At 49.4% G+C, this 25,973-nt stretch overlaps 1 protein-coding gene across 1 annotated transcript; it reads left to right on the forward strand.

Moving 5' to 3' along the window:
* On the forward strand, nucleotides 1-25,879 carry SDE2 (spliceosome associated SDE2). Its single transcript, XM_088449367.1, has 7 exons — nucleotides 1-195; nucleotides 3,150-3,267; nucleotides 16,877-16,988; nucleotides 20,310-20,479; nucleotides 23,037-23,148; nucleotides 24,701-25,430; nucleotides 25,534-25,879. Exons 1-7 carry the CDS (start codon nucleotides 88-90, stop codon nucleotides 25,747-25,749), a joined length of 1,566 nt encoding a protein of 521 aa, XP_088305493.1. The 5' UTR covers nucleotides 1-87; the 3' UTR covers nucleotides 25,750-25,879.
* Nucleotides 25,880-25,973: the final 94 nt, after the last annotated feature.

Genomic DNA, 25,973 nt, shown 5'->3' on the forward strand with positions numbered 1-25,973 from the left:
ATGTGCGGTCACGTGGGCGCCATCGGCAGGGCTGCGCCTGCGCAGTCTGTGTGAGACGGTGACGGCCCGGGTGACCGGCTGTGATACATGATGGCGGAGCTGGTGTGGGTGAGAGACGCGGCCGGGGGTCGCCTGTCCCCGTGTCAGCTGCCCCGGGGGTCCCTGGTGCGGGATCTTCTTCCCGTGAGCAGCTCGGTAAGGACCAGTCCCTCCTTTACCCACTATAGCCCGTCACACGGGGCCATATATAATATACAGGGCTGACCGTACTGTCCCCTCCGGGACACTCCTGTATTACACACGTTCTGTGGCTGATTAAAACCAGGGGAAATGGAGACTGTCATCCGGCCCCAGAATCTGTGTCATTCATATGTGTCCCGAGCTAAGGGGAGACATGGCAAGCCTAATAATATACTATTTTGTATGTGCCGCTATCACTATGTGTGTGTGTATGTATATATATATATATATAATGTGTTCTCCCCAGGCTGTTTTCTGCGGGCGCATCACCCGGCAGAAACAGCCTGCCGCCCGGCACTTTCCCCCGCCAACCTGACCCCTGCTGTGGAGCGCTGGCCTCTGAAGTGACTGGAAGCTAAAGAAGCCTCCGATTGCTTCACAGGCCAGCGTTCCCAATGATGCACTGCGCGGATGACGTCACCCGTGACGTGAGGAGTCTGCCCCACGCGCCTGCTGGATCTAGTTAGATCCAGTCAGCGCGAGGCGCCGGAAGTGGGAGCGGCCAGCAAGTAAAGATAAGTTCTGGGCTGGGACCAGGGCCAGGAAGGGTCTGGGGGCACTGTATATGGGACACTATTTAAACCTGGGGGCACTGCATAAGGGACACTCTTTAAACCTGGGGGCACTGTATGAGGGGCCAGCCTGGGGGCACTGTATAAGGGACACTATTTAAACCTGGGGGCACTGCATAAGGGACACTAAGCCTGAGGCTACTGCATAAGAGGTTAGTCTGGGGGCACAACATAACATAAGGGACCAGTCTGGGGGCACTACTGCAGCCTGGGGGCGCTGCATAAGGGCAAAGGTAAACTACAGGGGGCACTGCATAATGGGCACTTTTGACAGAACCAGTGGGGGAGCAGCCTGAGACCTGTCGAGCTGGATTGGTTAGGGAGTTACCCCTTTTCCCGGCACGCGCATAATTGCGAAGGCCCCCATCTGGCTACTTTTTGATGCCACCCGGCTGGAAAAAATTCTGGGGAGAATACTGATATATATATTTGGCTGGGAAGGGGTGATGGCACGGGGTTGTCTGGAAGGGGTGATGGAATGGGCTAGGTTGGGAAGGGATGATGGAACGGCTATGGTTGGGAAGGGGCGATGGAACCAGGGCAGTCTGGGAAGGGCTGATGGAACCAGGGCAGTCTGAGAAGGGGTGATGGATCAGGGTTGGCAGGAAGGGGTGATGGAATGAGGGCAGGGTGAGTAGAGGTGATGGAACAGGTTTGGTCGGGAAGGGGTGATGGAATGAGGGCGGGGTGAGTAGAAGTGATGGAACGGGCTTGGTCGGCTAGGGGTGATGGAATGCGGTCAAATCGGGAAGGGGTGATGGCACAAGGGCAGGTTGGGTAGGGGTGATGGAATGGTGTTGGTCGGGTAAGGGTGAATGAACCGGGGCAGGTCAGGAAGGGATGATGGAATGCGGTCAGGAAGGGGTAATGGAATGGGGGCAGTTTGGAAAGGGGGTGGTAGGATAAGGACTGGCTGCTAATGGTTGGGGGAGGAGCTAGGCTGTTGGTAAACTACCATATTGGGAAGGCCATGTCACAGACACAGCATACTGTAAAATATCTCACATCTGCATAAGATTAGATTTGGTGCTATAGAAGTAATGAATCTCCCATTAGTGTAACTCAAAGTTAATAACCATTAGTACAGTGGTTCCCAAACTGGTGCCATGAGTTGGTGGGTCCAGGACCAAATCACATTTTTTTGTTTGTTGTTTAGTCCATGTAATAGGCAAAACCAGTTCTGGAGGCTGCCAACTATACAATACGTGGGCAAATAGAAGCCCAGCCCTGTCCGCCACCACATAACTGACCTAAGGATGACAGCTGAGCATAATTTACTTCACTTAACGATTGCAGAATTTCTCTATAAGTAACTTGGGGTGCCATGAAAAAATGCTTGTACTCTAAATTCAAGAAAGTTGGGGAACCTCTGCTTTAGTAGATGAATTGAATGTGTGGGACACGCATGGCTAGGTTTTGTCTTAGGTCAAATATATTTTCAAAATCCAAATATGCGCACAAAAGGGTGGCAGAAGACCATTTTCTTTTTATTTGGCCTCAAGACCACTCTCAGAATTCACAGGAGACCTTTATCTACATTTTAAACTGTGTTCATTGTGACTACGCACTGTGAGAGTGAATCGGAGACGGACGCTATTGTGGCAGCCGCTGATTCTTTGTTCGCGGTGGCTGTACGGCTATATGTAAATGCCGCCTCCTGCTGGCTTCTCTGATCCGCTGCTGCGTCAGACGCCGCCGTCATCGGATCACTTGTGTGACCATCGGACTTCAGTGGAACCCTCGGGTTACTCAAGATGCCTGGTGTTCTCGCGCTGCCGGGGCCAGTAAAGCTGTGCCCTTGCCAGCTTCGTCACGCCCAGAAAATGGGGCAGACGCGTCCCCTATTTTATGGAACGTTCGCCGTCCACAAACGCCAGCAGCGTGTCAAGCATGCTTTGGCTTTTGGGGCACTGCCAGCAAAATCGTAGAAACCGATCTGCACTTGTGAATTTAGGGAAAGTCTCTTAATTGGGCCCCTATGATATATGATAGGGGTGTTGGATTGCTGGTCACTCCCAATTCCAATATTACCTCTGACCATTCTGAATGCAGCGTGTTTTTTTTTTTTCTTTCATTGTTGATCATTTACGAAAGAGGTGAGTGGTGCCTGTTTCCTCAGACATTTACATCCAATTTTTTATTATATAGGGAAAAAGACTACTTTTTTTTTATTTTCCCCATCTCTATCCAAGCTTAGGCTTTACGCTGCAGGTGGAATAACTTTACGTTTGGGGTTTAGGTTGCACTATAGCAATATCTTTTCTCTTCTAGTCATCACTGTGTGTGTGTGTTCTTGGCACATTACTTGTCAACTCATCCAGTCTGATCTGTTTGTAGGGAAGGCCGTGGCGTGATTTCTACGTGAAGTGCAATGGACGGAGAGTTGGCGCGGAGGAGGAGCTGCGGAACGGGGTTGTATACAGTGTGGAGCCGCGCCTGTGTGGCGGAAAAGGGGGTGAGTCTGCCCATCTGGCTACATAGCCATGTTACTGTCTGATATGATGATGCCAGGAGACCTATTACACCATACTGCTACAGACCCGCACCAGAAGTGCTGGGGTTTTGTAGGTCACACTCCATTCAATAGGACTTATTGCGGGAAACTGACGGTATAATGGCGCAGGGATCGTTCCGTGACTCGTCACTTGTCTCCATCCAACTAGAAAGTCACAGGACCCTCGGGTGAGGGCTGAGCCAGTATATGTCAAATTCAACCCTAACATTTATTAGGAACTAGTCAGTAGTTAGGTGACCTTAGCTGACCTTTCCATCAGCAGCTCCTCCCTGTCTCTCCTGCCCCTTCCTTCCCTCCTGTACCTTTATACGTAACCACCACTCCCCTTTCCTTCCTCCGGTTCCTCGTCTCTCTAATCGCTGCAGCGCGCACTTTACACCTACTATGCACTGGGCGCACGGTGCACTTTAGGTTTCATGTGCTTGTGTAACAGCCGCATACAAATGTGCGTAGTGACCTAATGTAGATCAGGGTCCAATTTTATAATAGACTAGTGATTTTATTGTGGCATGAGCCACTTTCTCCTTCATCCACAGGGGACACTGGAGTTCAAGACAGTGGGGTATAGACGGTGGTAGAGCAGAGCCTGGCACTTTAAATAATCTAGAAGTGTGACTGGCTCCTCCCCCTCTATGCCCCATCAGCCCCAGTTTTTAGAATGCCCGAGAGAGCCGGTCGCACATCAGGCTGTCTCCAGCCTTTCTCATATATATTTTTAGTTATTAGACAAGCACTGAGGACAGGCAGGCTGCTTACTGTGGCAGTCTGCCTGCTACGTGGGAGCCGCCGGGAAGGGCACCACACGGCTACTGCAGCCTGTGTCCGGTGACCCTAAGGAGGGGGCACACATAATGGAGTCATCTGACCCTGCGAGGACCCGCCACTGCTAACACCGGCATGTGTCCGGGTTCCACGCCGCCCCCTCAGCCCAGCATCCCGGCCACTGCAGTCCGTAAGTATGACCACTGCTCCTGATTAGCAGGAGCAGTGGACATTAGCTGGGCTCAGTGACATGCCGCTAGCGGTCACTGTTAAGCCCGCCATTTCAGCGGTGCCATTTGTAAAGCGTCTGTGGCTCAGCGTTAAGGCGGGCTCTCCCCCTCAGTGCTCTGCACTGCAGCGAGGTCAAGCGCTGACAGGCCGCAGTCCGGGTCCTCCTCCCCAGAGGGGAGCTGGAGGGGGTAGCTGCGGTAGGCGCGCCACTAGCAGGAGCTTTCCTGTACTGCGCCGGGGCTTGTAATGTAGAAGCTCCGGCGACGGCATGGTCAGGGGCACGTGGACACCGCTTCAGTGCATGCACCGCGCACCCTAACAGAGCCGTTCAGCGGCTGTCTGTAATCACCGCGCCAGTGCTTAAAAGAACACCGGCGCCGGGTTGATCTCCCGCGCGCCCGTTAGACGCCGCTACAGCGCGCCTGTCTATCTGCAATGTCCCTCCTCTTGTTACAGGAGGAGACGCTGCACCGCGGATTATAGAACCACGGCTTGCGAGTCAGGTCTCTGATTAGGGGAGTGGTGCGATGATAGCGGGAGAGTCTCTGTTGCACCATGCACCCTCTTGCCCTGTATTCCCCAGTACAGTCTATGTGCCCCAGGCAGCAAGTGCAAAGAATCATCTTAAGCACCGCGTGGAGGCCCGACATTCTCCATAACAGGAGCGCTGCGTCTGCCTTTTCAAAAGGCGAGCTAGTATAGGCAGCTGAGGCACAGTCAAAGTTACAGACCTGCTGGACATAGAGCAGCGTGGTTCTGCTATCATTGTTCTATAACAGATAATGGTTGACATGACTGCCTTTCAGCGATGACGTTGTAGGCTCAGATCCCTCCGCAGCCCTTTGCTGTGTGGAGTTTGTGTGTACTCCCTGTGCTTGCAGCACTACCTGAGGTTTCATAGTGTAGTGGTTATCACATCTGGATTACAGACAGCAGGTCCTGGGTTCAGTCCCCAGTGAAACCACCAAATAGCTATTAGCAGCTCTCATCTAAACTCAGGAGGAGACGCTGCATCCCGCAGCTCCTGGTGGGGCTGAGCAGGCTTCCCTATTGGCTAGTCTATAGCATAGGGCTAATAGCCTTAACGTTATACCAAATGCAGCTCCCCAATGTAGTGATGTATGACCGGCACGCCCTGCCATAGCAGCCTACGACCGCCTGGGAATACCGGGAACTGTAGGCCTAGAACAACATCAGTGCTCCCATGAACCCTCTCCGGTCTAGCAGGAGAGAGGTTCAGTTAATGAGGGGTTTTGCATTAGGAGCCTTGAATGCTTCCGCTTTATGCAAAACCAGTCGGGGACAGCACGCTGCTAAAATATCCTGCCCCTACGCAGTAGCAGAATGACGGCCACATGCGGCACATGAGCAGTCTCCCTGAGTGGAGGTAAGCCACGTGTGTGTATGTGTGTACATATATGTGGGTGTATGTATATGTAATACACATATATATATATATATATATATATATATATATATATTTGTATGAGGTACGCGTATCCATATGTGGATATCGCTTCTTAGCCTTACCATAAGAGCAGAGGTAGGATCTGTTCTTATCAGTTTTATGTCGGATACCTAGCATATTGAAAGAAGGAGGCTGCGATTGGTTGCTGGCTCTCCTGATGCGCTAGTTGGTACAATAACTCCGCTTTACACTATCTCTCCTTGGGGTTTGAGGTGTGTGTGTGTGTGTGTGTGTGTGTGTATATATTTATGTATATGTGTAGGTATGTTTATACTTCCACTATCATTAGGTTTACCTATAATTCCACGCATGCGAAAGCCGCCTGGGCTTACCAGAAGCTGTAGGCTAGTTCCATACATATTATATGGTGCTCTATAAACTAGTCATGTGATGCGGCTTACATAGTGATACTCTTAGGCATTGCTTCCAGTATGGACCCTATACATGTCCTGGGGCCTTCTTGTATGTCCACAAATGTATATAAAGATACGTACTTACACCCTCCTGGGGTTATAGTTCGGTTTCCGTCAGTCTATATCTACAGCGCCCTGTTCAGAGGACCTATTATTACTTGGTAGCAAACTTATTAGACACCCATTCCTTGTATGAATACTTGGGATGACAAACGCGTTATATGTCTAAGTACAGGTACCCTTCTCAATATCAATTCTGGTACTCCATATTATTGTCGCATATCTCAATAAAATTAGTCTCTAAGGGGCCCTTGTGTACACTTCATATCATGAAGGCCTAGAGCCACCTGCCGATATAAGTAGTGTCAGTTCTATTAATGGGGTTAGCAGCGCTGTGCTGACTGGAGTGTGACACTTCGCACACTCAGAGCGGTATTCCAGCGCCCCCTGCTTCCCTTCTAAGGACAGTAGTTATAGAACATACACAGGCTGGGGTGAATTTTGTCCTTGGGCTCCGTTCATTTCATGGCTCTTAATTATTGCTCATGTTCTTATTTAGAAATATTACTGTCATCTCCTGCACGCAGGTAGTATAGCTTAGGCACTACCTGCAGCAGGGAGTGCTTTAGCGTGGTCTCCTATCCCCTCCACATCCCACGCTGGGAGTCCTTCAGCGCAAACGGTAGGGATGCCTGTCACTGGATGACAGGAGTATAGTGATGGCTGGTTTGCTAGCAGAATGGGAACTAGCCCAATCCCCTTTTATTTTTGAACTATAACACCGCGTTATGAGGTTCTGAGAGGGGCCAGTTATTCAGCTGGTGCACATCCCGGCTAGTAGCGCTGTGCTGACGAGACACAGTCCTGCCAATTGCAGCGCCTGCTATTACCCCCTGTCAGACTTCCCCTTGGAACTGCCTCACCGCATCTATCACAAAGGGTGCCTAGCTTCATCTAAAGTCTGAGCTATCTCATGGTATACTAGCTACCTTGCCTAAATGTATAGTATTAGCCACTGTTCTGGTGCTGTGGCCAGAACTTATGGTTATAGCATACCCTTCACTCAGGGTTAGCTCTTTTTTTGGGTCCCTTCCCCAGGCTTATGCCTCACATTGGCTTACCTTTGAGAGGAGCAGTACTCTTCCCATGCATATATGTGAAAACCATATACTACATTATAGGCTGATCTTAAAACCTTTTTTCATTCTGTGCTCACGTTAGAGGGTATGCATATGTGCATCTATATAGATTTATATCTTCTGTGCTCCATTCGGTGGCTCATACAAGAGGAAGTTAGTGATGCGCGGCTAGTGCGGTGGTATTACTGCCTCACAGCATTGAGGTCGTCTTTTTGATTCCCACTTCAAAAACGGGTTCATCTGGAGATAAAATGGCTCACCTGATAAGGCGAGTACACCAGTAACAGAAGGGTCCCAGGATCGAATGCCTGGGTGGTATTAGATTGGTGGGCATAATACGCACTTCACCATTATACATATTTATGTAAGGACTTACACTAGCGGACCGTTTTAGGGGTATATGTATGGTCTAACACGACTATACAGATACACATCCCTTATGGAACAGGCTCAAGTATAGAGTCCTGTTCTACGACTTTCTTGTCTCCACTAACATTTTGCTAGTTTCCACAGTATTTCTCCTTCATCCACTAGGGGACACTGGAGTTCAAGACAGTGGGGTATAGACGGTGGTAGAGCAGAGCCTGGCACTTTAAATAATTTAGAAGTGTGACTGGCTCCTCCCCCTCTATGCCCCATCAGCCCCAGTTTTTAGAATGTGCCCGAGAGAGCCGGTCGCACATCAGGCTGTCTCCAGCCTTTCTTATTTAGTTTTAGTTTTTAAGACAAGCATTGAGGACAGGCAGGCTGCTTACTGTGGCAGTCTGCCTGCTACGTGGGAGCCGCCGGGAAAGGCACCACACGGCTACTGCAGCCTGTGTCCGGTGACCTAGAGGAGGGGGCACACACCTGGAGTCATCGGACTCTGCGAGGACCCGCCACTGCTGACACCGGCATGTGTCCGGGTTCCTCGCCGCCCCCTCAGCCCAGCATCCCGGCCGCAGCAGTTGTAAATATAACCACTGCTCCTGATAGCAGGAGCAGTGGATGCATAGCTGGGCTCAGTGACATAATGTCACTGTTAGGAGACCCGACAATCCCCCCCGCACGCACCCGAGTCCCTTATCGGGTAACAGAAGGTGCTAAGTGGGCCCGAAGAATGCGCTGCAGGGCTGTCGCGACTTAATGGCTCCTTCCAGCACCCGCCGCTGCTCTCAGCAGGCAGTGTCCGGGTCTAGGGCTTATCCATAGTCGGCCAGTTACTAATGTAACGCTGACAGGACATCGCGGTCTCGGCTAGCGGGGGTGGAGCTTATTACCAGCGGCCATAGCATCAGCCGCCTATTCCGAATGGCGCGTCCTGCTTATCTAGCGGCGCCATTTGTAGTCGGGCTCTCCCTCCTGCCATATTAAGACCTCGCTACAGAAGGTACATGTGTAGCGTTGGGGTAGGCGTGCTGAACGCCTGCCGCATGCGGACGCCTACCATTTCCTCTATCAGGCTGCCTGTTCTGTGCAGCCGGCCAGTCCTGGACACGGCTTACAGTGGTCAGTGTCCGGGTCTCTGATTATAGGGAGTGGCGCGATGGCAGCGTTTAGGTCCCCGTTGCACCGCTCACCCTCCCACCCTGTGCACCCGCTATGCAAGGCTTCTGGATTTACTCTCCGGATAAGTGCACTCCAACTGGGCTGTGTGCACTATAACAGGCGGGCTAGGGTATCTCCAGCTTAGGAGGTAGGCAGGCACAAGTGTGTCCCATCAGGGAGACATTACACACAGCAAGGTGTCCCTATGCTACAGCTTGTTTTGCAGCACATGGAAGCATCCACAGTAGAAGAACTACAGGTACCAGCATAGCATGTACGCCGCAAGGGAGGAAGCACAAGCACTGCCTTGGCTATTTAGCAGCTCTCCTCAGAGCAGGCTTCCCTGTTATCCCTAGTCTATAGTAACAGGCTAATAGTACCAGCGCAAGGCTCGGATCCTGCCGCTGCCATTTCTGTGTGGAGTTTGTATGTTCTCCCTGTGCTGGCAGCACTGCCTTAGCTATCAGCTTCTCTCCTCATCTAAATATCAGGAGGAGATGCCGCGTCCCGCAGCTCCTGGCTGGGCTGAGCAGGCTTCCCTGTTAGCTACTGCATAGCATAGAGCTAATAGCCTTACGTTATACAATGCAGCGCTGTATGACGTCACGCTGCTACCACAGCAGCACAACTTCAGTGCTCCCGAGAGTTAGCCCCTCTCCTGTCTTGCAGGAGAAACGTTGGTTTATGCGCAGTGTTGCGTCAGGAGCCTTGATGGCTCCCCGTATTCCCGGCACTGACCGGACCTTCAACTACTCCGCTTATACGATTAAGGGGGCTAGCAGCGCTATGCTGAGAAGTGTAGCAGTTTGCGCACACACAGCGTGGTATTCATGATAAACAGCGTTCCCTGCTTCCCTTTTAAGGACAGTAGTTATTGCTGCACACAAGCAGTATAGCTCAGGCACTACCTGCAGCAGGAAGTGCTTTAGCGCGCGTCCCTTACGCCTACCACACTGCGAGTGCTTCAGCAAGGGTTGCCTGTCCTTGTATGACAGGAGTTTAGTACTAGCTACAGTGGATAGCTGGTCGCTAGCGGTAGACTAGCCCTATCCCGCTTTTCCACTATGACACCGTGTTAAGCGGTTCTGAAAGGGGCCAGTTGTTCAGCCTATGCATCACGGCTAGAAGCGATGTGCTGACATTCTTCCAGGACCGGTGCACAAACGCAGTCCTGCCAATTGCAGCGCCGCTTGGTTTACCCAGTCAGGCTCCCCTTCGTTCTGTAACATAGGGCGCCTAGATTAATCTAAGGGCCTGTTATGTATCATAGCCTCATGGTGTATTAGCTCCACTGTTATGGTGCTGCTGCCAGAACTTATGGTCATAGCATACCCTTCACCCAAGGTTAGCACATTTTTGCGTCCCATCCCCAGGCTTATGCCTCACATTGGCTTCCCATGCATTTGTGGATACCATTTTAGGCTGGTCTTAAAACCTTTCTCCCCAGTTTTCTGTGCTTACCTTAGAAGGTATGCATAGGTGCATCTTTTTATATCATGTGTTCCCTTTGGCAGCACATACAGGAAGAGGTTAGTGACGCGCAGCTGGTGTGGTTGTTGGCGTTGCTGCCTCACAGCGCTGGGGTCTTCCTGTTGATTCTCACTTCAAAAAATGGGTTCATCTGGTGTTAAGATGGCTCATCTGAAAAGGCGAGTACGCCAGTAACAGAAGGGTCCCAGGATCGAAACCAGTCTGGGACAGCACACTGCTAAAATATCCTGCCCCTACGCCGTAGCAGAATGACGGCCACCTGCGGCACATGAGCAGTCTATGTATGTCTATTGTGTTTTATACTAGCCCTGCTGTATAACACACATGCTGGAGTGATTTTGTCCTTGGGCTCAATTCCTTCCATGGCTTCAATTATTGCTCATGTTCTAATTTTAAAATGTTACGTCACCTACTAAATTTGTATGTAGGTAAGCGTATCCATTTGTGGATATCGCTTCTTTCCTTACCGTAGGAGCAGCGGTAGGATCTGTTCTTATCAATTTATGTCTAATACCTAGCATATTGATAGAAGGAGGCTGCGTTTGGAGGCTGGACTCTCCTGATGCGGTAGTTTGTATAATGACTACGCTTTACACTATCTCTCCCTGTGGATTGGGTTGTGTGTGTGCATATACATATATATATTTGTGTATATGGGTAGAATGCCTATACTTCCACAATCATTAGGTTTACCTATAATCCACACAAGGGAAGCCGCCTGGGATTACCAGAAGCTGTAGGCTATATCCCTACATATTAATATTATAGGGTGGCTCTATAAACTAGTCATGTGCTGCAGCTTACATGGTGATAGTCACAATTCTCTAAGGCATTGCTTCTAGTATGGATCCTAGACATGTCACATGTATATAAAGTTATGTACTTCCACCCTCCTGGAGTTCTAGTTCCATTCCTGCCAGTTATACGGCACCCCGTTTCGGGGGACCTATTATCATTACAGTGATGCACTGGGTAGTAAACTTGTAAGACGCCCATTTCTTGTATGAATATTTCCTAATAATTGGGAAACTAAAACCTGTGTTTTGTTTAAACTACTGGGGTTATCACTATTGATATCTCCCTTCTTTACTTGGGATAACCAACTCGTTCTATGTCTAAGTACAGGTACTCTTCTCAGTATCTATTCCGGCACTACATATTATTGTAGCATATCTCAATAAAATGGGTCTAAAGTGCCCTTAGGTACAATTCATATCTGGAATGCCTAGGGCCACTTGCCGATATAGGCAGGGTCAGACCTGAGTTATATTAGACTGGTGGGCATAAGACGCACTTCACCAATAGAAATATTTATGCAAGGATACTTAAACTAGCAGACCGTTTTTGGGGTTGTATGTATAATCTAACACGGCTATACAGATACACGTCTCTAATGGACCAGGCTCAGGTATAGAGTCCTGTTCTACGACCTTCTTGTCTCGACTAAAATTTTGCTAGTTTCCACAGTGTTTTCTACTGCACATCTCCAGACTGAAGTCCGTGCTGTAGACCATTGGTCTTAGCCCACTGAAGCTACTCTCTATACCTAACGTGGCGGGTTGCCGTGTGTTGGTAAAGGTCAGTGACATTCTACATAGCGTCCAGAGGGATTCTGGTCGCTCAAAGGTAAGAGTTTACTAATGCCTCGGATGATGCTCCTAATTCATGCAACCTGACATACATAGCTTTATTCTCCCTTACGCACCCTAGCTGCTGTCCTAGCAGCCATCCGCTCTTTTAATCAGTTGGCTCTACACTTTAGAGTTTTCCTGGAGTGTGGGTGGTGCATAATTACAACACTGGATTGGCGACACTATTCTACTAGAACCTGTTAAGGTTCTGGACCGAAGCACACCTATAGGCTATTGCACATCTTTACATAAGTGTGATCCGCGCAGGGGACCTGGTTGGGTTCCTGTTCAGTATCTGTTGATATTTTTATCACACTCACATGGTTGTCCTAGTGCTCTGGCCTTGCTGTATGGGATGCTTCCCTATATTGATAGCTCTCCCTGGGTGGCTGTTGCATTCGTGCTGTTTTACTGTTAGATTCCTGGTTGTTTTCATACTGTGTTCAGGCCAGCAGTTGGTACTGACTACGCACTTACATCATGTTGGAAGTTGTCTGTTATTTCCTTTTAACGGCAGCATTTCAGCTCCTGTTTTATCCCTGTTTTCAAAATGGGTTGTACTTCCGTCTGACCCTCTGAAAGGTATTGTAGTCTCAATCCTCTCTCTCTCTCTTTCGCCTCGGTCTCACGCCCAGTGGGATCTCCACTCGTTGGAGACTTCTATGGTCTAGCCCTTCCACTGGTTAACAACTGTGTTGTAGTTGGACCTCAAGGATGGTTCGGGGCGACTGTTCAGTCTTGTCTTTTGCCTTCCTGCATACTCTTGTTGGGAGTCTGTGGACAGGATCAGCTCTATCTGTAGTTTGGTATTGTTATACTTTTATATATACGATTATGTCCAGCAGTGCTGGGATTCTGCTGTCTGCGGCTGCTGCAGCTGCCTGTTTAGACTCTAGTAAGGTTCTCGAGTTTGTGCTCGTTTACTGCCCTTCTCCTATAGATTCTTGTTGGGGCTCTCTGCCACCAACAGTCCGGTTTGGTCTATTTCAGCTGAGATTACAGATTCTGACGTTTCCCACCTGTGTTTGTTCTCTCAACAGCTGTTCTGTTCCTTTTGACTTGCACTGTAAGTTGTGGAATTTTCTGTGACTTGTTTAGTGAGGAGTGGTGTTTGTCTCCTGTGCTACGACACTTGTTCCTCAGCTTCCGCTGGGCCTCAGGTTCTTGGCGGTCCCTGTTTAGGTTTGGCCAAGGGATCAGCAAGTTCTCCGCGCTCCCACCCGGGAGGTTGGCTTTGGGACGTCCCCACTGTCTTGAACTCCAGTGTCCCCTAGTGGATGAAGGAGAAAACAGGATTTTGGTACTTACCGATAAATCCCTTTCTCCGATTCCACAGGGGACACTGGACGCCCGCCCAGCGCTGCGTACCTGCCGTTTTGTTTGGTTTCTATAGTTGTGTGACTGCAGGGTTCCCTGCAGTGGGTTCCTCTGTTCTACTTCAGTCGGTCTTGTTCCGTTCTGTGGTCTTCTCCTTTTCCTCGTTTTTTTTTTTTCCTGTTGTCCTCCGTCTCCTCTTGGTCTCAGTTCTTAAACTGGGGCTGATGGGGCATAGAGGGGGAGGAGCCAGTCACACTTCTAAATTATTTAAAGTGCCAGGCTCTGCTCTACCACCGTCTATACCCCACTGTCTTGAACTCCAGTGTCCCCTGTGGAATCGGAGAAAGGGATTTATCGGTAAGTACCAAAATCCTGTTTTTATGCTGCACATCTCCAGATGGATGTCCGTGCTGTAGAGCATTGGTCTTGGCCCACTGAAGCTACTCTCTATTCCTAACGTGGCAGGTTGCTGTGTGTTGGTAAAGGTCAGTGACATTCTACATAGCGTCCAGAGGGATTCTGGTCGCTCAAAGGTAAGAGCATACCTCACTGATGCCTAGGAAGAGGCTCATTTTTCATGCAACCTGACATACATAGTGTTATTCTCCCTAATGCACCCTAGCTGCTGTCCTAGCAGCCATCCACTCTTTTAATCAGTTGGCTCTACACTTTAGAGTTTTCCTGGTGTGTGGGTGCATCGTTTCAACATTGGATTAGTGACACTATCTACTAGAATCTGTTGGGGTTATGGACCGAAGCGCACCTATGGGCTAGTGCACATCTTTACATAGATGTGTAACAGTCACTATGTTCCACGCAGGGGGCCTGGTTGGGCTTTCTGTTCTATATCTGTTGATATTTGATCACACTGACAGGTACCTGACGGGTACTTTCATGGTTGTCCTAGTGCTCTAGCCTTGCTGACTGGATGCTTCCCTATATTGGTAGCTCTCCCTGGTTGACTGTTGCATTCGTGCTCTTTTACTGGTAGGGTTCGGGCCAGCAGTTGGTACTGACTAGGCACTTCCATCATGTTGGAAGTTGTTTTCTTTTTAGCGGCAGCGTTTCAGTTGCTGTTTTATCCCTGTTTTCAGTATGGGATGTACTGCTGTCTGACCCTCTGAAGGGTCTTGTAGTCTCAATAATCTCTATTTCGACTCAGTCTCAGGCCCAGTGGGATCTCCACTCTTTGGAGACTTCTATGGCCTAACCCTTCCGCTGGTTAACAACTTTGTTGTAGTTGGACCTCAAGGAGGGTTCAGGGCGACTGTTCGGTCTAGTCTTTTGACTCCCTGCATACTCTGTTTGGAGTCTGTGGACAAGTTTATCTCTGTATATTGATATTGTTATACTTCTGTATATACGATTTATGTCCAGCAGTGCTGGGATTCTGCTGTCTGCACCTGTTGCAGCTTCCTGTATAGCCTCTAGTACGGTTTCTCGAGTTTGTTCTTGTTTACGGCCCTTCTATGGATTCTTGTTGGGGCTCTCGGCTGCCAACGGTCCGGTTTGGTCTATTTCAGTTGAGATTACTGGTTCTGACGTTTCTCAACTGTCTTTGTTCTCTCGCCAGCCGTTCTGTTCCTTTTGACTTAACCTGTACGTTATGGAAGTTTCTATGACTGTTTAGCAAGGAGTGGTGTTTGTCTCCTGTGCTCTACGACACTTAATCCTCAGCTTCCGCTGGGCCTATGGTTCTTTGCGGTCCCTGTTTTGGTTTGGCCAAGGGGTCAGCAAGTTCTCCGCGCTTCCCACCCAGGAGGTTGGCTTTGGGACGTCCCCACTGTCTTGAACTCCAGTGTCCCCTAGTGGATGAAGGAGAAAATAGGATTTTGGTACTTACCGATAAATCCCTTTCTCCGATTCCACAGGGGACACTGGACGCCCGCACAGCGCTGCGTACTTGCTGTTTTGTTTGGTTCCTTCTATGGTTGTGTGACTGCATGGTTTCCCTGCAATGGGTTCCTTTGTTCTCCTTCAGTCGGTCTTGTTCCGTTCTGTGGTCTTTTCCTTTTCCTAATTTTTCTGTTGTCCTCCGTCTCCTCTCGGGCTCAGTTCTTAAACTGGGGCTGATGGGGCATAGAGGGGGGAGCCAGTCACACTTCTAGATTATTTAAAGTGCCAGGCTCTGCTCTACCACCGTCTATACCCCACTGTCTTGAACTCCAGTGTCCCCTGTGGAATCGGAGAAAGGGATTTATCGGTAAGTACCAAAATCCTATTTTTTGCCTCATTGATGTCCCTGGGAGGGTTAGGCTAATAGGGTTAGGCACCCCCCCTGGCGAGGGTTGGGTTTAGGGTGCGGGGAGGGGGGGGATTAGGGTCAGGCAGCCCCCCGGCGAGTGTTAGGTTTAGGGGGAGGGGGGGAGATTAAGGTTAGGCACCACCAGGGGGATGGTTAGGGTTAGGCACCACCAGGGGGAGGGTTAGGCTAGGGGGAGGGGGGGGGTTAGGCACCCCTCGGCGAGGGTTGGGTTTAGGGTGCGGGGAGGATGGGGGGATTAGGGTTAGGCACCCCCCTGGCGAGGGTTAGGTTTAGGGGGAGGGGGAGGGTTAGGCACCACCAGGGGGAGGGTTAGGGTTAGGCACCCCCCAGGGAGGTTAGGGTTAGGCACAACCAAAGGAGGGTTAGGGGAGAAGGGTAGGGTAACATACTTGTGTGCCCCTGTCGGGATCTCTAACTATCGGGCTTCCGGCGTCTGTATTTCTCTCAGCGTCTATTCAGCTGCCGGGACTTCATACCCATTCCATGTCCCTAGTAGGTTCTAGTCAATCGATCAGATGAATATTGGAACAAAAGCGTAAAAGAAATATGCGGCAACGGCAGCTGAACTCGCGGCCCGATCTCGCCCCGGGCACATGGATTTTTGTACGCAGCCTTATGGAGCTGCAGAAAGTCCAGTGATACCGTAAGCGCGGCTAGAGCCGCACTTACACTCGGCATGACTTAGTCGCGCCTAGTGGAATTGACCCCCTATATCTTGTGTCCTAGGTTTCTAGTCCATTGTGGTGTCTAAGGAAAGTGGACCTCATTCAGACTCGGTCGCAACCGCAGAACGCTCGCAACCGGGTCAATGTTTAGGCACTGCGCGTGCGCAAGCCCCGGAGCGAGAGAGAAATTCTAATGTTGATTGACAGCTTGCCCCGTTTTGTAGGCTCAGGGGGTGGTTTCACAAACGAAGGCGTTCCTTAAGGAACGCCTGCCGATTTGTGGGCGGCCGCACTGACATCAGCAGTGATGTCAGTGGGGAGCTTCCTGCTCGATCAGAGCAGGAAGCTCCCTGTTGCTTGCGGTTGCCCGAGACCCAACCTTAGGGTCTCGTCGCAAGCACCGATGGTCTTGACCATCGCGACCATCAGCCTGGTCGGTCGTTAAAGCTGTGGGTGGTAACCCACAGCTTAGCTAGCGACCAGGAGGCCGCACTAGAAAAGTAAAGCGAGCGCTCGCTCTGAATGAGGGCCAGTATATCTTATTAAGATGTTTTCTGTCTCTGGTTTAGTGCTGTCCAGTCTCATTGGTCTCCTCTGCGGCCGGGAACACGAGATGATCATTGTCTGTTTCATTTACAGGGTTCGGTTCCATGCTCCGGGCACTCGGGGCTCAAATAGAGAAGACGACAAACCGAGAGGCCTGTCGCGACCTCAGCGGAAGGCGGCTCCGGGACGTGAACCACGAGAAAGCGTAAGAAAAGCCCTGATCCTGTACACTTTCTCTGCGATATACACTTTACTTTGTATATGGTACTATAGTGTTCATTGTAGAGGGGCACAAGGGCGGGCGTCTGACCGCTGCATCGTCTGCTTCCTGTTATGTTAGATCTCATCTCTTTACTTGACCCCGGCTGTGAAGTAGCAAAAAACGGAAAATAATGTACATTTCAGCATTATTAAATAAAAGGCCTTTCTCAGGGTACAAGTAATGGGTGAAGAATTGACAGCTTCTCTGCAGCGGTGACAGGGCCATAAAGCGCCACCTGTGAGCTACTGAGGACTGGAAGACTGTCTTATGGACCGACCAATCAAAATGCTAAATCTTTGGTTTGGCGCACAGGGTTTTTGGAAGACGTCAAGTAGGGAGAAGGATGGTATCCAAGTGTGTGAGGTTTATTTACTAAGCAGCGACTTACCATTTACTGGCATGTTTACACTTTACGCCCAAAATGTAAAACTGCAGCAATGCCTTTGACAGCAAAAAGCACAGTGTCTTGCTATTAAAATCATTGCCCTTAAAAATTTTGAGTTTAAACCTACTGAGAAGTAGCAGCTTAGTAAATAAACCCCTGTGATACCACCTGTCAAACATGGAGGAGGAAGCGCGATGGTCTGGGGCTCTTTTGCTGGATCCTGAGTTGGCGATTTGCACAGAGTGACTGGTACCCTGAACCAAAAGGGCTACTACAGCATGATGCAGTACCCTCGGGTCTACGCCTAGTTGGTCAGGTGTTCATCCTTCACCAAGATAATGACCCAAACTACCTCCGGGCTATGTCAGAGCCACCTTCCAGGTAAAGAACCAGACCGTAGGCTACAATTATGGAGCGGCCGCACAGTCCCGAGACTTGCACTCCATTGGGCTAGTTTGGGATGAAGGGTGAAGGTAACTTATAGGTGGAACACATCTGTGGGAACTTTCTGGACAATGTGATATCCATTGTAGGAAGAGCCACGCATGTGTCCTGTGGTCATATCTGCTAAAGGCGGCTACTTTAAAGGGTCAGAAATTTGAATCAAATTTTGTGAAAATGATTCTATGGGCTCGATTCAATTCAACGCAAATTGAATAGCGCAGGGAAGGCGCTTCCCATGCTATTCAATTCTGCGCCCTGTTAGGTCGGGGAATGCACGTTCTCGCACCTTAAACAAGTTGTTTTGTCGTGTGAGAGGGCATTCTCCGACTAAACTTCCCGGCGCAATGTTGTTTCCGCCGCGATAAGGGCAGAAAACAGCATTGCGCCTGTTCTTTTGCCGGATTTCTGCTCGCACCCCAGGAGGGATGCGAGAAGAATCCTTAGTCTAGTTTAGCAGCGCGCTGAATTGAATAGCTCCGAGAGCTCATTGATGATGATTTTTTTTTTTAATCTCCAATTATTTATTTGTTTTATGCTTTTACTGTCAGAGAATAGTGAGCTGTGTAAATTTCAATGAAAAAGAACCTGGAAAAAAATGGGGGTGTTCTATAGCCTGTAATGGGCGGTGTATGTCACACATTGTTCTCTGAGTACATTTGGGGACATTTACACTATTGTTACATTGTTGGGTTGTTTTTTTTATTTCTAATTTATTTCTTTCTCTTTGAGTCTGATGCTTCTGACTGGTTTTGCCCTCAGGGACTTGGTTACAGTGGCGTAACTAGGGCAGGGCGAGCGGGGTGTGTGCCCTGGGCGCCGTTGGACCGGCGGCGCGGGGGGGGGGGCGCCGCCGGCCACGGTACCGGCCCGCCCTAGTGAGTGCAATGAGTGCGGTCGGCGCTACACATTTACACAGGACCGGCGCTAGGCTTCCAGCGCCGGTCCTGTGCTGCACACCTGAGCCCGTTCCCTCCCCCTGAGCGCTTGCCCAATAGCGCTAGGAGGCGGGCTCAGGCTGTGCATAACACACGCATTGCCGCCAGCGCTGGCGGCAATGCGTGTGTTAAACAGCAGCCAATGAGAGTCAGATAGACTCTCATTGACTGCTGCAGCACCCACTGCATGAGCCGGACTTCCGTCCAGCTCCTGCAGTGGGTAATGGGACTGACATTGTTACGTCTGTCCCGTAATGCTGAGCGCGCCAGCCCAGGAGGACTGGCGGAGCGGCGTCGCGGACCGGAGCAGCAGCGTGGATTCAGGCAAGTTTATATATTTATTTATATATATATATATATATATATATATATATATATATATATATATATATATATATAATTTTTTTTTAACCTATCTGCACTGCAGGGGCACAACGGGGGAGGGAGGTGGCTACTACTGGGGGGACCTCTACTGGGGGTGGGAGCACAACGTGGGAGGGGGTGGCTACTACTGGGGGGACCTCTTCTAGGGGTGGGGGCACAACGGGGGAGGGGTGGCTACTACTGGGGGCACCATTATTGGGAGGACCTCTACTGGCGGGGGGGGGAAACTAGCACTGGGGGCACTTAATCGGGAGGAGGAACCTCTACTGGGGACTACTACTTGGGGGGGGGGGAACTAGCACTGGGGGCATTATAAAAGGGGCCTACTACTAGAGACACTGCACTCGGGGGACCACTACTGGGGGCAATAATAGGAAGGGCCACTACAGGGGGCACTGGATAGGGGGGATCACTACTGGGTGCCTGCATAAGGGGGCCACTACTGGGAAAGCTGCATGGGAGGGGGGGGGGGGGGGACTACTGCTGGGGGCACTATATAAAGGGCACACGCCCCACTTTTAAGTGACCACGCCCATTTTTTGCCGCGCGCACCTCTCTTTTCAAATTTGCCCTGGGCTCCAAATACCCTAGTTACGCCACTGCTTGGTTACAAAAATAATGGCGTTCCCTTTCTGATGCTGTTATAACAGGTTGGGGATATAGGGCCTAGTTCACGCTGTACACTATTGCCGCCGCGTCGCGACACGCCGGCGTTGCTTCCCACCACTCTCCGTTACCTACCTTTAATGTTCCCTGACAATCGCACTGCGAATAAATGCTCGCTGCGAGTGACTACGGTAATGTACCTTGACGCATACGCAGTGCGACTCGGACAAGAGGCAGACGGCCGATAATTGCTCAACTGCGAAAACATCGGCATAGGGTACAGCGCTGTATGCGCTGAATGAGGCCCATAGCACAGAAAGGATTGAAACTTTTTTTTTTTTATTTAAAAGTGTCAAAGACCAATATCTCGTGGCCCAGGGTCCCCCAATGGATTTGGAGAAAAGGGATTAATGGAAATATACAGATCCTGTTTTTATTTCCCTTTTTTTTCCAGGATGTAAATATTTTGATGCTATTTTATACTGGATATTTATATCGTTTTGTTCCCAGCATGGCGGAATGGATAAAGAAGCAAGCGGACCGCGAGGCTGAGAAAGAGCAGCGGCGCATCGAAAAGCTGAAGCGTAAACTCGCGGAGCCCAAACACTACTTCAACGACCCAGAGTACGATCGTCAGTGCAGCGATATGTCGGAGAGGATGGAGGATGCGGTTATCCAAGGTATCCGTCATCAGATCACTCGTTTAGGGCTGTTCCCTGAGGGCCACTGAGCTGAAGAAAGCTGCCGCTGTGGGTGGGTTTTGGACCTTGTATGATCACTGACTGTAAAGGTACAAAGGTCAATCCCAATGTGTTACGTGACAGACCCAGATGTGTTATAACGGGAAACAGTCGGGAAGCCAATGGACGGAATCCCGACCGCCGGCTTCCCGACTGTATAATCTCGGTAAGGGTTAAATGACAGGCGTCGAAATCCCGACGCCTGTTAGTTTCCCTACGCCCTGAAAGGTTAGGGTTAGGCACCCCCCCCCCCCCCCCCCCCGGGGACTTAGGTTTAGGCGGCGGGGAAGGGGGGGTTTAGGTTTAGGCACCCCTATGGAGGGTTAGGGGGTAGAAAAGGTTAGACCGATACTTACCTGGGGACGATCAGGATTTCCAGTGATGCCGGGATGCGGCCCGTTGGTAAATCATACTGAATCCTTTTCTGCCCTGGCAGAACCCAGCAGTTATTTATAACTGCTCCTATCGATTGTAAGCTCCTAGGAGCAGGGTCCTCCTCCCCCCTGTCTCACAGCCTTCTTCTCTAGCACTTCTATGACAGCCTTCACCTTCAGAGCTGTACTGTGTATGGGAGAATTGTGTTGCTAAATGTTACTTGTGTTCTGTTTATATTTTGGTGTTTAAATCATGTACAGTGTCTGTGTATAATATACAGTCAGGTGCATAAATATTGGGACATTGACAGAATTTTCATATTTTGGCCTCTATTCACTACCACAATGGCTTTGAAATGAAACAAACAAGATGTGCTTTAACTGCAGACTTTCAGATTTAATTTAAGGGTAATTACATCCAAATCAGGTGAACGGTGTAGGAATTACAACGGTTTCTATATGTGCCTCCCACTTTTTAAGGGGCCAAAAATAATGGGACAAACTAAACAATCCTAAATCTAACTTTCACTTTTTAATACTTTGTTGCAAATCCTTTGCAGGCAATTACAGCCTGAAGTCTGGAACGCATAGACATCACCAGACGCTGGGTTTCATCCCTGGCGATGCTCTGCCAGGCCTCTACTGCAAATGTCTTCAGTTCCTGCTTGTTCTTGGGGCATTTTCCCTTCAGTTTTGTCTTCATCAAGTGAAATGCATGTTCAATCGTATTCAGGTCAGGGGATTGACTTGGCCATTATATAACATTCCACTTTTTAGCCTTATAAAATTCTTTGGTTGCTTTTGCAGTATGCTTCGGGTCATTGTCCATCTGCACTGTGAAGCGCCGTCCAATGAGTTCTAAAGCATTTGACTGAATATGAGCATATAATATTGCCCGAAACACTTCAGAATTCATTCTGCTGCATTTGTCAGCAGTCACATCATCAATAAATACAAGGGAACTAGTTCCATTGGCAGCCATGCATGCCCACGCCATGACACTACCACCACCATGCTTCACTGATGAGGTGGTATGTTTTGGATCATGAGCAGTTCCTTTCCTTCTCCATACTCTTCTCTTCCTATCACTCTGGTACAAGTTGATTTGTCTCATCTGTCCATAGGATGTTGTTCCAGAACTGTAATGGCTTTTTTAGATGTTGTTTGGCAAACTCTAATCTGGTCTTCCTGTTTTTGTGGCTCACCAATGGTTTACATCTTGTGGTCTATATTCACTCTTGTGAAGTTTTCTCTTGATTGTTGACTTTGACACATATACACCTACTTCCTGGAGAGTGTTCTTGACTTGGCCAACTGTTGTGAAGGGGTTCTTCTTCACCAGGGAAATAATTCTTCTGTCATCCACCACAGTTGATTTCCGTGGTCTTCCGGGTCTTTTGGTGTTGCTGAGCTCTCCGGTGCGTTCTTTCTTTTTAAGAATGTTCCAAACAGTTGATTTGGCCACACCTAATGTTTTTGCTATCTCTCTGATGGGTTTGCTTTGATGTTTCAGCCTAATGATGGCTTGCTTCACTGATAGTGACAGCTCTTTGGATCTCATATTGAGAGTCGACAGCAACTGATTCCAAATGCAAATGTCACACCTAGAATCATCTCCAGACTTTTTACCTGCTTAATTGATAATGAAATAATGAGGGAATAGCCCACACCTGTCCATGAAATAGCTTTTGAGTTGATAGTCCCATTACTTTTGGCCCCTTAAAAAGTGGGAGGCACATATAGAAACCGTTGTAATTCCTACACCGTTCACCTGATTTGGATGTAATTACCCTCAAATTAAATCTGAGAGTCTGCAGGTAAAGCACATCTTGTTTGTTTCATTTCAAAGCCATTGTGGTGGTGAGTAGAGGCCAAAATCTGAAAATTCTGTCAATGTCCCAATATTTATGCACCTGACTGTATGTTGGTAATTTAGTGGAGCTCCTTTGTTTTAAATCAATAACGTCACTGATATTATCCATTAATAGGTGTCCCATTTACATCGGGGAAAATTAAACTTTGATAATGAGCGCCCCTCTCAGTCTAAGTCTCTTAATGACGAGGCTTCTGCTGGGATATTTCTGCTGCGCACAATGACATGCAGATTATTTCCCTTTCCTCAGGTCTGCAGGCTGCGTCAAGCAGAGAGGTTTCTGCAGATTCAGGTGACTCTCGTAAACGCCGGAAGGACCCAGGGAGCAGCAAAGGACAATCTGACAAAAAGAAATGCCTTTGGTGAGCACTACTTAAAGGGACTCTCCGTGAATTGTAGTAGAAATTATCACCTTGTAACTGATTTGTTTTGATCTTTCCACTGGGATAGTCATAGGATTGTTGCATTTATATGTTTAGCCACAAGAGGGCGCAGTGGGGCACTTCTTGCTGCACAGGACATGCAGCACTGGCCAAGAGATCATTTTAGTGATCACTACGTCCTATAGTGGAATTTACATCTTTTTTTCCCTTAACCATCGGCTCTAAAGCCTCCTCAGAGGACCTTTGTAGATTCTGGGCCTGATTCATAGGCCGGACGTTATTTGCGGACGGTCGTTCCAAAATAGGGGCCGGCTATTTAAATTGAGCGCTTGCTCTTTGCGGTTTGTTGACGCCTCTATGTCTGAGCGAGCTAACTAAAAATGCGCTCGCTATTTTGTAAAGACGCCCCTTTGCCGTTCGCATCACACATCATCTCCGGTATTAGATTAATCGGGAACATCGAAAGGCATCTGAACTGCTCGCAGTGCTTGTGGTAGGATTTTCTTACCGCAATCACTGCGAGCAGTTCAGGCTAATAGACAACCAAGTGACGTGGTCGATGACGCTCCTTTACTAATTACGCTTTTTTGACCGTTAGGCACGCCTGCGTTTGGATCTCCACTCCCCCGTTTTCAAGCACCTTCCCCTGTTACGAAACAAAACAGAAAAGAAATATGCCCACGCTCGGCCCTGTTACCTTCCCCTGTTACCACCCACAAACTGTACATTCTGTCAATCAAATTAGCAGCCCCTCGCTGTTTTGCGAGCGCACGATTTCCGCCCGCAATGACTGGATTGCGCATTACGACCCATACGCAAGCGCAGTTGTGCTAACGAGCGGCTCTGAATCAGGCTCTCAGTTCCTTTTAGTAATGTGACGGCAAATCTCACAAGTGAATGAGCAAAACTTCCAAGTAGTCTGCATGCAGCCCGTCTCCTGCGCGGTACAGCATATGGGACGATGCAACGAACGATGTCAGGAACAACGGATCTGGGCGTACACCATATATACAATATGTCCGATATATCGTTCAGAACCACATCCAAACGATATATCGAATAGTTTGTACCCAGCTTTAGCAGAAGACCCCTGGCCAGGGCTCTTTCCCCCCCCACACACCACATCTCTTGGCCTTTATACACCAGAAGTACCCCTGAAATGTAATATTTAACATTGAATAATGCCAGTCTCATTAGGAAATATCCAGGAATAATAAACACATTTCACAAACAAAGATGGAAACTATTTTTGCTCGTAATCTTTTGAAGTTTGTGATATCAATAACTAAAGTTTTTTTGTTGTTTTTTCTGCCTTTTAAATGCGTATAATTTGTTTATAGGCTACGGTGTGGGGATGCCTATAGGTAGGATGAATGTAATTCGGGGAAAGAGTTTAGTCTTACTTAATATGCTCATAGATTATGCAGATAAATTCATTTCCATGATCGGGAGGTCAGGAGCACTGTAGATGAGCCATGTATTATGCGTTGTCGTACAGCCACCTATACAACACTCTGCAATTCCTTTTCAGGTCTGGGGTGGAAGGTTTGGACGTCTCTTCTTCAAGTTCTGATAGTGGCAGCGATAGTGACTCGGAATCCCCCTGTACATCGGCGTCCTGTGGAAATACCGTATCGGGGCTGCACAGCTCTGAAAGCAGTTCTGATGGAGCAGCACACGGTTCCTTCGTAGCCGCACCCATCGAACAGAGTCCGGAACAGATGGAGGCTGAGAGTTCCATGCAAGGGTTCAGAGACATGGAGGATCAGCCAACGTGCAGTTCTGGTGCTCCCGCGGTTACCCCAGAGGCTGGTGCTCCCGCGGTTACCCCAGAGGCTGGTGCTCCCGCGGTTACCCCAGAGGCTGGTGCTCCCGCGGTTACCCCAGAGGCTGGTGCTCCCGCGGTTACCCCAGAGGCTGGTGCTCCCGCGGTTACCCCAGAGGCTGGTGCTCCCGCGGTTACCCCAGAGGCTGGTGCTCCCGCGGTTACCCCAGAGGCTGGTGCTCCCGCGGTTACCCCAGAGGCTGGTGCTCCCGCGGTTACCCCAGAGGCTGGTGCTCCCGCGGTTACCCCAGAGGCTGGTGCTCCCGCGGTTACCCCAGAGGCTGGTGCTCCCGCGGTTACCCCAGAGGCTGGTGCTCCCGCGGTTACCCCAGAGGCTGATCACCCTGCAGTTACCCCATCACACGAACCAGCAGTTACCCCAGAACCTGACCAATCATCAGTTAACCCTGAAGCCCAGCTGAAGACCCCGCACACTGTAAGTGAATGTCACAGTAATGAGCTCTCCGTCCATGATTGTCTTTATTTTCCCTATATAAAGGCTCATGGCGCTATGTGCTGATGCTTTGTCCCGTCCGCAGGACTCTTCTCCCTTTGACCTCCTCGCGTTCACCTCTGCGGCTGAGCTGGAAGCCCTGGGCCTGGACAAGTTGAAGCTGGAACTCCTGGCCCTGGGCCTGAAATGTGGCGGCACTCTGCAGGAACGCGCGGCCAGGCTCTTCTCCGTGCGCGGGCTTTCCAGAGAGCAGATGGATCCAGGGCTCTTCCCAAAGCCAAGCAAGGGCAAGAAGAGATAATTTACGGGGGGGATCGTTAGCATAAGGACTGTAAGGGTTACACCCTGGAACGGTGCACGATGGGGGCGATACAAGGAGACTATACAAAGCCATTTTCTGTATTTTTTAATAAACTTTTTATCATTCTAAATTGAGGCCTTTGGAAATATTTCAACAGTGACCGAAAATCTTAAATTATTAGTTGATACAACAATAAAATTTTACTTGAAATATCAAATACATAA

Source organism: Taudactylus pleione, unplaced genomic scaffold, assembly GCF_031769625.1.
Source record: "Taudactylus pleione unplaced genomic scaffold, aTauple2 ptg000483l, whole genome shotgun sequence".
NCBI lineage: Eukaryota > Metazoa > Chordata > Amphibia > Anura > Myobatrachidae > Taudactylus > Taudactylus pleione.

Bases quoted from the DNA above. Each gene is read 5' to 3' on its own strand.
- SDE2 (XM_088449367.1), top strand. From the start codon at position 88: ATGATGGCGGAGCTGGTGTGGGTGAGAGACGCGGCCGGGGGTCGCCTG. The intron at 16,989-20,309 runs GTAAGAAAAGCC...TTTTGTTCCCAG, and splicing joins GACGTGAACCACGAGAAAGC to CATGGCGGAATGGATAAAGA. The intron at 23,149-24,700 runs GTGAGCACTACT...ATTCCTTTTCAG, and splicing joins GACAAAAAGAAATGCCTTTG to GTCTGGGGTGGAAGGTTTGG.